Here is a 14374-nt window from a genome sequence, read left to right as displayed (position 1 = left end):
GCATGTAAATATTTCTTTTAAACTCGACCGCACCGATTATATTAATTAGGTTCATCGGATCAACTACTGAAGTACCTTAGGGTAAGGTGGGGTACAGTGTTACAATGCATATATCTCCGTCCCTGTCCTTTACTTTTATGATGCTGGTATAGACGTTTGTCAAGCTCCCAAGCAGCCATCTTTAAACAATTCTCATCGCGGCAGTTTGTACCGCATTTAAAAAATAATAAACAAAAAAGGTTTTTATGTGATAAAACGACGAAAAAATAATTTCAAAGTTTTTAATTTCTTTCCGGAGGTATTGTATTTAGGTAAGTGATGGTAATTTTCCTTTATTTAATGTATATTTAGCTAAAAATTACTTGTAAGTAGTTTGTTGTAAACATAACCTAAAGTACGCTACGAATTTTTTTATTTGGTTTACCTCTCTGGGGCTCTGTGTTACAAGGCACTGTGTGACACTGTAACAATTAACATTTTTATACTATTTCAAGGTATTAAAAGAAAATGGTGCGAAATCGTAAGAGGAAGACGGATTACGGTCTTCATAGTGAAAAAGATATGGCAGAAGCGATTATGATGGTTGAAAGTGGCGTGAGTCTTCGAAAAGCAGCAAATGCAAAGCATGTCAGACAGATGTCTATAAGTTCCCAAAGGATATTTTAAAGAAATTTAATATTTGTTAGAACTTTTTCTTTTGTTGTTAGTTTTTCTATTACTTTTTTAAATGTTGTAACATTGAGCCCCTGACCTTGTAACAGACTACCCCAGATACGGGGCTAAGTGTTACAATCGACTGATTTAATTAATGTGCAATTTAAATTAAGTAGTTGCTAGTAATGTTAATTTTTGAGTTATTTTAATTAAAGAGAGATTGTTAAAGTTTATTTCCTTGCCAAAAATATGCTGATTAATACAATATTTTTGATACTATATTCTAGTTTATTTTTTTTTTGTAACACAGTACCCCACCTTACCCTACTCTTTTACTTACCTTTTGCTAAGGTAGCAAATATTTCTAAAACAGTATTGAGTAATAGATCACGTCATTCGATTTCACGACACCAAAGCCGCAGGTCTGACGCACACAAGCGTTGGCTAACTTAAGCACAGAGGAAAACTTATGAGAGTGGGGGGTTAGAGCTGATTTTGATGCTGCCAGATAATTTTGAGAACGAGAAAGAAGATCGTTATCTTTGCTCTTAACATAAGAAAAAAAAAATATTTGTAATTGTATATTATTTAAATCATCGACGCCTTTCAAAGTGCGACAATGATCTAATGTATCTCTGTTTTCTTGTTATTCGCTTATGACGCCACCAGGATATCGTTATGGTATCGTCTATGCTTGACAAAGGCGTGTAGTGAACTGATTATTGGTGACGCGCTAGGGATGCGCCAGATTTGAGATATCTCATTTATAATGGCGATTTGATTGATTTAATTTTCTATTTATGTAGTTAGCTGATGATAGTTTTATTTTTGCTACCTTTTGTTTTATTTAAATATCAAATTATTCATAAAAAATATAACACGTTTGAGTTGAATTTTGAATAGCTTAAAATATATGTATGCCTCTTGCGTCACATTCCTAGCGGTCGAGTATAGACGACTTCGGCGTTCTGGACATATCATTTAAGTACGTGGAATAAGAATGCATGTTTTCATTTCAATGTTTCTCAGTACGTGTAGCTTCAGACTTGATTTTCGTACTCAAATGTTGCTGGGATATTCTATTTTGAGAAATTTTGAATTAAATTAATAGAAATATTTTCTTAATAATTTTATGTAATATGTTTGTGGGCCGAGTTTTTTGTCGCCTATAAACGTTGGCGCTCAGGGCTCGCAAGTACTTGTCAAGTATAGGTGACTTTGGCGTTCAAAAGGTTACCCTCACTACTGTAGTTGCACAACCTGTGTATAAGACTATGGCATACATAATAATAACGGATGTTACATTTTTTCTGACTTTTGTACAATTTCGTAATTAAGCGTTTTTTTCAATGGCTTTTTCTAATCTTTCCCCAACATTAATCTATATAAATAAAAATGATAGTTGCTAAGCGCATAACTTGAGAATGGACCGACCAATTCGGCTATACTTTTTTTGTGTGTTCCTTAAGGTCCGGTTTTAATACTAACAAAAAAATAATTTTTACTATTAACTTTTGACGGAACAGTCTGTCCGGGCAGCTTGTAACAAAATAAAATTCAAAAATATTTTCAACATTTTATTAAGAAAACGGAAACAGTGAAAAAGTACATAACTGTAAATTGCAGTTGGTTACATTATTGTTTATAAACAAATAATTTACAGTTAAAATGAGCCTAGATTTTTACTCTGTTCCCTAAATTTAAAACAAGCATTATAGCATAAATTTATGTTGTAATTATATTGTAGGTATATTTAAAGGTAACAAAGAATGTATAAGATAAAAGTACAACGATTGAAGTGTCTCAACAAAATAAGAATTTAAATAAAATAAATAATTACTTCGTTCTTAATCTCAGAAACAGAATAAAAATTAGAATCGTAAAGTTAGATGAGAAGCGGATAAATATATTTTAATATTGATATATACACGACAATTGTCTCAATGTCTGAATAAAAAATTAAAAAAAAAGAACTTCGGCCAAGCAGTGACGTAGCGAGCTTAATTCGCGCCCGGGTCATAAAACCTTTTTAGCCCCCATTCGAAAACCATATATGTCCAGCATTTTTTTATTTGGCGGACCATTTGGCGCCTCGTTGTGAGTAGCGCCCGGGGTACGACGCCCTCTTGTCCCCCTACACCCCTCGCTACGCCACTGCGGCCAAGAGTCGTACATTTATACTCACTATATTTTACTACCTTAAAATAAATAGCTTTGTTTAAGGATTTAATGTTATATTAGTAAGACACGGAGACAATTATAGAAACTCACGTTTCCGCAATAGTTTATACATTTACATTTACACTCTGCCAATAATTTTTAAGCATTAATTATCACTCTAGTTCGTAGGAACTGAACTTAAAAAGAACAGTGTGTAGCTCATTTTCACATTGATTATTACTCTTGCAAGTAAAACTATATCGACTTTCAAACGTACATAAGATATTTTAGATCTTTATAATTGTTGCAGCTATAATAACATTTCATGATATAAAGTAGCCAATGAAGCAAAGTCGATAAGCTCACAAACGACGGTAGTCAATAAAATAATTGCCATTTTTAAAACCCAAGGAAGCCTCACTACCGAGGAAGTGTAAAGAATCTCGTTGTATGAGCTCGTAAAATAAAGAGAAATGCTTATTTTTTTTTTTTAATATTATTATTAAGCTCAAATTTGATGATAATATTGTCATTTTTTGAATTTCAATTAACTACAATCAAATGTAGTTACAATTTAATTATTCGGGTCAATCATACCAGCTCACCGTAAAATTAATCAAACACGAGCGCATTAACTTCAGGAGCTATCGGAGGAAGAGTGTCCGGCGATACCGAACACGAACGATTAAACGTTTAAAATGCACAAGAACGACATTTGGTACACAACTTACAACGTTATCTCGATTAATACAATACATCTGCACAATTATTTACATATCTTACAAGGAAAAAAAAAAACAATAAATAATATCTCTATACTTCCGATATGAGTATATTTACTTTACGTGAAGCTCCCATTTTGTTATTTAAATGTTATTTCATCAGCAAAGTAAACACACCGCATACAACACTAACTACTTATTACATAGTATTATTTTTGGGATTTTTCTTTATAATTTTCTACACGGTCGTAATAGATGTGAGGCTGTGTAGTGTGCGATATTTGCAAATTGATTTTAAAAACTTCGCGTCTGTTGCACTGACGAAAACTTTTAATTAATTTCAAGGTAAAACGTAAAAACGAACGCGGTCTACGTGCGGCGTTATATAATAATTACTTACAATATTATGTGAGGGTGTGTAAAGGCAATCCAGCTTCTATGTATTACTTATTCGTTTTTCATATTTTACATTCAAATCGAGACACGAGCGAGTTCAGGGCCGGACCGTGAGTTTAGGGGGCCCTGGGCTAATACTACTAATGGGCCCACTTAATTTGAACACGATTGAGATTAATGTGTGATGGAAGTGGAAAATAGAACGAAGTACTAACACCTGAATGTAGACTTGAATTAAATGAATTCAATGGGTTTGATTAATCGTAGGATTCGCAGGGCTGCAAACCACACGGATCTGTTTAATTTAATAAAATTATGGATTCTTTCACATCATCGTCTATTTCTGACTTGGACATGACTTAGCTGAGGGCTCCTTGCATCCACGGGGCCCTGGGCTGAAGCTCAAAAAGCCATATGTTAGATCTGGCCCTGCACGAGTTTCGTAGACGTTACCGAATAACTGTAATGCTGTTTTGATTCTGACGTCTCTCGCCTAACTGGTCATCATCTACTATAAATACGCAACACCTATACGATAACTTTGTACACTGTATGGTAACGCGAAAAATTACAAAACAAAATGTCTTCTGTATCGACGCCAGAAATACAAGTAGATCGTCAAATCAGTTTTTCATTCGTTTTCTTATTAAAATAAACATTTTTCACGATAAATTTTTCTATTCTTCGAATATAATAAAATAAAATAAAAAAATTATTTATTACATTATCAATAATAAATTTTCAAGCAGAGAACGACGCATACAGTAAAATACATAACGAAATTTATTAAATTACAGCTACAATGAGCGGATTAATGTTTTAAACTTACATCACACACGATTAGGTGCAATAATAATAGCTTTACTGTATTATGTTCATTACATTTATAATTTATATTAAGACAGTTATTAACAACACGTTTTAATAACTAATCGTTCACCTACTTACAAGAATCAATAGTAATTTAATTATAACTATGCTCACAAAAATATGTTTTTTTTAATATTTTTATTTTTCATATATGTGGACTAGCTTTGGGTCTTATAAATTCAGTCAATTTTATGAATAGCTTAGACGAGGAAAGTAAGAAACAATATTAGTAACCCATATCGTAATATTTGATAACATATAAAAATCAAGTTTGAGCCCCGGTTTTTCTTCATCGTCGAAATATTTAATAATTATGTAATACATATATAAGGAGGATATGAGTTATATGAACGTATCGCAGTCAGCTTGTTGAAATAGCCATTCAATTAAACAGCTAGTTAGCCCTTTGAATGAACAACGCCATACAGCTAACGATATTAGCGTGATAGCGGGACGTTCAGCTATACATATGTACATAGTGACTATGGAGACTTAAGCTGTGACTTTAAACAAAGCCTTGACTATGTTTAAACTACAAATCGTGGCGAATGGAAAATTTTTCAAAGAATAAGCCAGCCATCCAATTGAGTGACTTTTGAACTAGATGACTGGAAAATACGAGCCTTTAGCAAATGGGGTCATCCGTTAATCACGTTGTGTTTTTAGCGTGGTGAGGTTTTAGACTACCCTCCGCTCCGTACACAAAAATCATGACTATATTTTTTGGTAAAAAGTTTTCAAAATATTATCTTACAACACGAGTACATGTACCTAATCTAATAAAATATTGGAAAATTAAGCATGTTATGAAAAATGTCCAGAGAGACATTAGGGTTGCGAGGTGTTTGTTAGTTTTTTGTTTCGTTTAGAAATCGCGCCTTCAACGAAAGATATTACACGTGATAACCCCTCATTACAACCCCTTTTCGAATCTTTTCCGAGCCCGACGTGATTGATGGATAACCTCAAATTGTTATAATTTAAATTTTATAATACATGTGTACAAATTGATTGTTATGTTGATACAATGATAAAAGTATATATGGAGAACTTTTACGTTTTATGTATTATCAAAACAAAGTTAAGCTCATGATGATTTTTGGAAGACATGAGATAAATAATTTGAAAAGTTATGAACACAAATCGAGCTACCAATTATCATGCGGGCAAACTATAAGCGAATTTTACTTATATAGTACAACAGTCCGAGGCAAATATCTTTTAGTCTCCGACATGTTGTCAGTCAATTCCTTTCGTTTACTAGAAGTGGAACAGTATGCAATACTTAATTTTTTTTTAATACATTTGTTTGATGTAATAATCAATCTTCAATACATATCATAAGTGTCGGAAATATATATTTAAATCGCATTCAGTACGGAAGCTCGTATCCAATCTCGAGTTATTGATCTCAAATAATACGAAACATTTTTAATTATAGTGACTCGATTGGTAGATTACAAGAATCGTAACAATGAAACGAATAAGAGCCCCTTTTCACTCATGGCATTACGACTTACTAGTTTATTATTTACATGTAATATAGTAAAACTTAAAATTACATAACAAATTATAAGTAGTAAGAGAGGATATATTGTAATCGTAGTTATGTAACATAGTCCGAGCACAGTAAAACAGCAACAGAAACAAAATGAGCTCGTCACATTCGGCACGGCCCGGCGTCCGCACACTGCGACATGTGTCTAAGCGTCCGAGCTCGGCGCGGGAGCTCGCTGGCGGTAGACCGCCGGTAACGTAAACGAGATTGTAATATTGAATTTCGTTTAAGGGCGGAGTTCACCGACTTTTAAAACGGCTGTTTATCAGTTAAACAACTGATTAAATCATTTTTACTGTTTACCATACGTTAACCAGTGTTTACAGCCCTTAAACAGCCGATTACTATAACCGAACTCTACAGCATTGTTTAACCGTCCATCAATGCCATATTCGGACATCTGCTTAACAGATTCTGCTGTGACTTTACAACAGTTGCAACATTACGTTATTAGTTGAAAGTTTTTGGTAAGAGATAAACACGCAGTCAGTGTTCAATTTCAATGTATTAATTGATAACTATCAAGACTTTAGGCCTTCTTGAAAATCTAGAAAATATTGAGACCTAGAGTACCTGTTTCAAATGCGTCGTAATTATTACGAAGAATACAATGATTCCTCATTTAAAACTAGATTCCGTTTGTCAAAATCATCGCTTGAAAAATCGTTTGTTCTCTTTTTTAAAGCTGCCATTTTTCAAGTAAACCGTAATTTAAAAATTAAACACTCACAACAGAACAAAATAATAATCAACACAGAGAATGTTAGCACGTGCAAAGAAATAATAAAAAAAATATATTTGACAATGGCAGCGCCGTGACGTTATTACCCATCCAAATTGGACACTACATGCTAACGTAACAGTATCCAATGCGTTTTCGAACTTCTCAAGTTGAAACCGTTTTATTTTATGCTACTAACTATAGATAGCACCAAAACTCGTGTCGACTAAATACAACTATGTGACTTCCCTAATGAGTATACTGTGACTTATAGCATTCATTCATTAGTGGTTCATTCGCTGTGAGCGTATGGTGATTGCCTGATTTAGTAACCACGGTTAAAATATTCGTGATGAACAGTGAATACTTTACCGGGTGCACAACCGATGTTTAGGAATTCATCGGCTGATTACTCAAACATTGGTTAAACGATAGTCGGTGAACTCCGCCCTAAGTGAGATGAAACTTTTATTACAATTATTAAATGCTCTGGCTCCGTCTCGGGTACAAAGCGCGAACGAAATATATTTCAGTTACGACTCGAATGTCACAACGATACCGATCAGTTTGAACGGCGGCGCGCAGTTCCCTCCGGAGATCGACCGCCGATGCACCGAATCGGAAACTCGCAAAACGTTCGTCATTCGAACGAATGAAAACCGTCTCTCACGGCTAAAGTCCAAACGTCGAGAATAACATTTCACTTCAGCGTACAACACCGGCGCCGTCGGTGTAATGTCGGGTCGCGCTCGCGTCGCCGCTACTCGCTGAAGTAGCGCACGGCGCCGCCGCCGCAGCGCACCACGTCGTCCCACGCTGAAACCAAACGAGCTCGTTAGCGCCCAGCGAGAGTGGGAAGGAGAGGGAGAGGGAGAGCGAGAGAGAGAGAGAGCCCCACCGGCCGCCACGTAGGCCACGACGCGCAGCAGCTGCGCGGCGTCGGGCGGCGCGGCGGGCGGCTCGTAGCGCAGCGGCGCGCAGCGCGGGCCGCGCAGCAGGTCCACGCGCGCGCCCAGCAGCTGCTCGTTGACGTCGAAGCCGAACGTCACGCCGTCCAGCTCGGGCGCGCGCGCGCCGGGCCGCAGCACCACGGCCGGCCGGCGCTCGCCCACCACGTCGGGCGCGGGCGCGGCGGCGGGCTCGGCGCGCTCCTTGCGCGCGCGCGGCGCCGGCCGCGCCGCCGCCTCCGCCTCGCCCTCCGCGTAGAAGTTGCACGACTCGATGAGGTCGGGGATGTTGTGGCGCGTGCGCGCGATGTCCGCGTACGACGCGTGCGGCGGCGGCGGCGGCGGCGCGGCCGGCAGCGACGTGACCGAGTCCATGTCGTCGTTGGAGTCGTTGCTGCGGTCGGAGGGCGGCGCGGAGGGCGGCGCGCGCGCGGGCGAGGGCGGGCGCGCGCGGCGCGGCGGCTCGGGCTCGCGCTCGTGGCGGCGCGGCTTGCGGCGCTTGGTGACGGTCTGGAAGTCGGCCAGCTCGGGCTCGGGCGGCTCGGCGGGCGGCGCGCCGTCGCCCCACGAGCGGCGCTCGGGCGGCGCGGGCGGCGGCGCGGCGCGCGCGGCCCGCTCGGCGCGCGACGGCCGCGCGCGCTCGTCCAGCGACGAGGCGCGCTCGGGCTTGCCGTCCCGGTCCTTGCGGCGCTCGGAGGAGCGCTTCTTGCCCTTGTCGTCGGCGTCGTCCCTGTGCTTGACGCGGCCCAGCTTGTGCGGCGCGCGCGCGCCCTCCGCGTTCGACTCGATGAAGCGCAGCACCTCGTTGAGATCCTTGTTCCCCTGGTAGCCGTCTATCTGGTGCGACTTGATCACCGTCTCGTTCTTCGACGACTTTTTTCTCCTCGGCTTCTTCTGTTGACCGGAGCCCGAGAGGGGCGAACCGAATCCCTGAACCGCGTTGCCGTTTTCATCGAGAGATTTCTGTAAACGGTAGTGCACAGTGAGTTTAGGGACCTGAATAGGAAGGAAAAAAAAAAATTAACGTTAGTCCTTCGAAACACGGGACGCGTGTGATGCGTCGATTCGGAAGAAAAAATCGAAAAGAACGCTAATCGTGACCGAGGTCGAGGTTGGCTCTCGACCCCGCGAGACGGATAAGGCGGCATGCGGGCGGCCGGCTCGTGAAGGGCGGGGCGCACCTTGTACTCCTCGGCGGCGCCGCAGCCGGGCCGCGACAGCGGCAGCCCGTTGAAGGTGCTCGACACCACGCTGCGGGGCTGCACACACAACACACTCTCTTGTACATCTCCGGGAAATAGAAGGGATTAAGACATTTTGATTTTAACATATCTTACTAAACTTAATCTCACACCATTCACAATTATAATAATTCTCGTTTATCGGTGTACTATATCGTACCGACCACCGAGTTAATCGTATAAGTGAGGAGAGAGATCGGAGTTTCGTCCGAAGCCGTCAAGATGGAGGACGCGATGCTAATGGCGAGGCTCGACTGCCATAAAACGAAATGCCGCGACGTCGACAGAGACGGCAGTCCAAGTGCTACGGTTCCCTGCGGTTCGCTACCAGCGCGGGGCGCGCGTAGCTCAAGCACGGTGGGCTGAAAGCCGACTTTCGTAGATACCGAGACGAAAATGAAACTGTGGTTTTTTTGTTGGATATGGTTTTGGTTAACCGTTACTAACATTAAACGTGGTGAAAAAGTCATTTTACGATGTGAACGAATTAATTACGATTTTTTAAGAAAATTTTGTATAGGAAAAAGTGCGATTATCTTTGGAACTGCAAGAAAAACCGTAATATTCTTATATGGGCCTCGGTACTAATTAGTTGAGTTTTGACATGTCACATGTAACGGTTATTTCAGCAGATTTTTTTTAAAACCGAAAAATCCAGCAGCTACAACCATTAGGAAAATACTGAACAAAAAAATTGAAACTATTAAATTTACACCAGAAAAACCGCTAGGATTGCTTATTTTCTTAAAATTGCCTATGTGGCAATATATCACGTTACGTGAGACAAACATTTTGAGAAGGTGTAAAATTCAATGACCATTCATTCATTTTACTATAAAGTTCAACGTGCGAAACAATTATGTCATCCTCCGAAGGAAATAATGTATGTTAGCAGATTCATCAGCAAGAATTACACTTCAAGACTCGATTCTTGAAAATCTTCCTAAAAATGTCGAAATAAAGATATAAAACTAATTTCTAAGTGGGAATTTAAGGGTGCTTCAAACCAGCAGTTAGTAGTTCTTCTTCTTCTTCTTTAGGGTTAATGGCTTTCAAGTTTTTTTTTTTTTTTTTTATGTCACTAGGTCGGCAAACAAGCGTACGGCTCACCTGATGGTAAGCGACTACCGCAGCCTATAGACACCTGCAACACCAGAAGCATCGCAAGCGCGTTGCCGACCCAATCCCCAATCCCCCCGGAGCTCTGGTCACCTTACTCACCAACAGGAACACAATACTGCTTGAAAACAGTATTATTTCGCTGTGATCTTCTGTAAGGTCGAGGTACTACCCCAGTCGGGCTGCTCCATATTTTGAGCAGGAAATTCCTGCTGTGCCCTACCTCAGTGAAGTGCCAAATGAGCACAGATGATTTCGCCCATGTCACGTAGAATGGAGAATACACGAATGAGATTGGTCGGTGCGGTCGACGTTACAACTTAGTAGTCAATTAATGGTAGCTTTTTATTAAACGTCAAACAAAATTGTAAGAAAAGAATAGCTAATAACTTTTTTCTCAACTACCCTCATTTAACATTTTAATAATGAGAACTAGTCAGTTTCTATATCCAAAGTTATCAATGACAGTAGAAAGTATTTACCAAAACTGACAACCTTAATTAAGTACCCAGTTACCAAAATAAATCAAATTTCGCTCTAGCGGGTACATCGTTCCATAGCTTAATTGGCTAGAGCGCCGACACTGTCAGTTCGAGACGCGGGTTCGAAACCCGCTGAAGCGGTCAATTTTTGATATGATATTCAAAAATGTTTAGAATTCCTAATGTGTGGGTAACACAAAAATAAAATCGTAGATATTAAAAATAGCATGGTGTCGTCTCCTGTCAAAGATTTTCATTGTAATATGAAACTTTGAATAGTTACGGGTCTCTGTAAAAAACTCACTATAGACGGCGCCATGGTTCGCTTAAACCGAAAATAAAAATCATCATATCAGAAATTTTGCTCTAGCGGGTACATCGTTCCATAGCTTAATTGGCTAGAGCGCCGACACGGTCAGTCGGAGACGCGGGTTCGAACCCCGCTGGAGCGGTCAATTTTTGATATGATATTCAAAAATGTTTAGAATTCCTAATGTGTGGGTAACACAAAAATAAAATCGTAGATATTAAAAATAAATCAATAATCATAGGTCACGTAATTTGTTATTGCATACTAGTACTAATTGATAATGTGATAGGTAATTTAGTGGTACTCGGTATTTTGACTTAGGCCATTAAAATGAAATTTCTTTCTTTCCTTGCAGTTCCAAAGCTAATTGCATTTTTCTTAAGGGCTCCATACAAAAGGTATAGTAATGGTTAACCAAAACCTTATTCAACAAAAAATAAACACAAAAATTTTCATTTCTATATACGTGAAGGTCGATTTTCACCCCACTTTGCGCCGCTGTGGTGCTGTCCCAGTAATGCGGCAGAAACGTCGAGGCCCGCTACGCTGATTAGTAGTTTGGTCTCACCTCATAGTCGACGAAGTGTGATATTGTGTGACAAGAAGTGGGAGGGGCCCTAAATTTTGTGACATTACATTTTAAATTATAATATATTTAATTTTGTAAGTATTAAGACACGAAACTGTTGTTGTTTTGCTGTTTAGTTTTAATAATTTGTAGGTGTGAAATTGCAAAATGTGATGTCACCTGAGACAATGAAGGGGAGGGGTAATAAAATCATGAAACTCGTATAATGTTATTTATGGATAGTCCCTTAGGGGACATTCATTAATTACGTGAGCTCAGAATGGGGGGAGGGGTCCAATGAAATCTCACCAAATCTCATTTAAACCAAGGGAGGGGTAATCGAAAATCTCACATTAACTTCAAAAAATATAAAATATTACAGATATTAAAAAAAAATTTTTGAGTGTTCATTTTACCCGCTAAAATAAATCTCATGGCTATTAAAGTAATTTAGTTTTTTCTTTGAATTTAATTTAATTTGCATAAATTAACTATAGTATACTTGAACAGTTTACTATTTCCCGTCAATCTCTATTATATTCAGCGGCAATCTCACGTAAGAGGAGTGGCAAATCTCACTAAATCTCACCTAAGGGTCTAAACTGATCGAAAAATAGCTCATGTAATTAATGGACGTCTGCTTATGATAGACAATATTGCTATCGATGTGGGTAGATATGTATCTGTACTGCCATGTCTTCGGTGGATCACAAGTCGAGATTATATTTTTTTTCGCAAATTTATCAGACAAAAAAAATGCGTCACTCAATGATGAACTCTATATATTTGATGTACAATTAACAAACTATTTTTTTTTTCTTCATAATTTTACTCGAATAAAATTGTAAATGGCGTGAGTTGAACAATAAAAGAAATATAATTACGTATAATTTTAACATTAAGAACAAATGAATGGTACGAGTTCGATAAAATATTTTCTAGTAAGTAAAAATATGGTCAACAACCTCTCTGGTACACCACTGTTGCGTGTGCCATGTACACACCTAAACATCGGCGGTTTACGGGTTCGATTGCTGCGTGGATATTTTTATTTGATAATATAAATAAATATTTGTTTTCGGTTTGGATGTCTGTCCAATTTTTGTGCGGTATTACAAATAATGAAAACGATTTGTGATTTGGACATGACAATCCTTAGATTAGACGCCGCGTTGGCGCAACGGTCACAGCCATGGATTGTACCTGTTGCGCTGGCGGTTGCGGGTTCGATCCCCGCACATGACATACATTTGTATTGGCCATACAGGTGTTTGTCGTGGTCTGGGTGTTTGTGCAGTCCTTGTGGGTCTCTCCCCCGTACCTCGGAGAGCACGTTAAGCTGTTGGTCCCGTTTGTTATCGTACACACCTGATAGCGATTATTACTCATAGTAGGGAAATTGGCCAATCCAGTGGAGCAGCGTGGTGGATTTAGCTCCGATCCTCCTCATTGAAGGAGGAAGTGATCTACGGCCAGCAGTGGGCTGTTCTGGTGGGACAAGGGTACCTTGGGGTCGGCGGCGGGCGCGGGCGGCGGCGCGGAGGCCGTGGTGCTGCAGCCCGCCACCACCTCGGGGCTGGAGATGCAGCTGAAGGGGATGGCCGCGTCCACCTGCGGGCAAGCACCCCGTTACTCGGACCCCGACTACCTCGCGACTAACTCCACATAAACCAAAACCCCCCGACTCCTACCTCGCGGTCCTCGCTAGGAGACGATTTCGTCTTAACGCGTTCCGACACCTCGGCCGTGTCGCTATAGAGGAGTTTTTTGAGAATGTTCCGATTTAAATTTTCGCTTTTCGATCTGTTCTCTTTCGACCGTTTTCTTTTGCTCACTTTATTGCTCTCGTTTTCATCCGCGTCGTTAGTAGTGTTATTTGTGTTATTTTCTATTCCGGTAATTTCGAGGGTTTTAAAGTTATCGTTAAAAGCGGTCATATCGAAGCTTGTCGGGAGCGTTAGGAGTATAAAAGCGTTATTTGCCACGCCAGGTATACGACTCTGCTCGACCGTGGTAGTGCGATCGCTTACAATTTCATGTGATACTATTACGTCTTTGGGACATATTAGAGATTCGCTAGAAGCTTTTGCATTCGTACTTTTTTGTACAAAATTTTCTTCAGTCCCACAGTTTGTATCAACTTTTTCTTTAAAAGGTGCATCGTCACATTTAACATGGACATTATTATTTGCATTAATATTAATCTTGTTTATCTCTACAATTTTTATTAGTTTCTGCTGTCTAGTGACGTAATCAGAAAAAGAATCAGATGGTTCGACAGAATTATCATTATTCCGAATATCTACGAGTTCTACTTCAGAGAACATTTTTTGATCGTCTACGTTTGGGGCTGAGATTATTTCTTTCATTTCGATTTCTGTTATAGAATCCAATTGCTTGTGGTTATCAGAATAATTACGATTTACATTAGTTTCATTTTCTATAATATTCTTCTGAGAAGCTGGTCTTTCATCTATTTCACATATGTTAGTATTATCATCAGTATTACCGATATTTTTAAGACATTTTTTACTGACATTTCCAAAATTATCACTAGTTTTTTGGTCAGAAAAAGTAGAGGGCGGATTGCCTACGGTAGCGTTTCTGAAATTCCTCGGATTTAATA

The 14374-nt window shown here is 39.6% G+C and overlaps 1 protein-coding gene and 1 long non-coding RNA gene across 2 annotated transcripts in view; one reads left to right on the top strand and one right to left on the bottom strand.

Annotated features, from left to right (window-relative positions):
- The first annotated feature begins 126 nt into the window (after nt 1-126).
- On the top strand, nt 127-935 carry LOC123663477. The gene is made up of 2 exons (XR_006744666.1): nt 127-311; nt 495-935. It is a non-coding gene; the product is annotated as an uncharacterized LOC123663477 (long non-coding RNA).
- Nucleotides 936-7841: 6906 nt separating this feature from the next.
- Nucleotides 7842-14374, bottom strand: part of LOC123663628 — a 41415-nt gene continuing 34882 nt past the window's right edge. Inside the window, exons 8-12 of the mRNA XM_045598297.1 lie at nt 13440-14352; nt 13255-13359; nt 9210-9287; nt 7980-8991; nt 7842-7897 (exon numbers count right to left, since the gene is read on the bottom strand). Of these exons, the coding sequence (XP_045454253.1) occupies nt 7842-7897; nt 7980-8991; nt 9210-9287; nt 13255-13359; nt 13440-14352 (2164 nt within the window). The remainder of the gene's footprint in view (nt 7898-7979; nt 8992-9209; nt 9288-13254; nt 13360-13439; nt 14353-14374) is intronic.

The sequence above is a fragment of the Melitaea cinxia genome, chromosome 20 (assembly GCF_905220565.1).
Source record: "Melitaea cinxia chromosome 20, ilMelCinx1.1, whole genome shotgun sequence".
Taxonomy (NCBI): domain Eukaryota; kingdom Metazoa; phylum Arthropoda; class Insecta; order Lepidoptera; family Nymphalidae; genus Melitaea; species Melitaea cinxia.
Note: the sequence above shows the minus strand (reverse complement) of the source record. Positions and strands in the feature narration are given on the sequence as shown.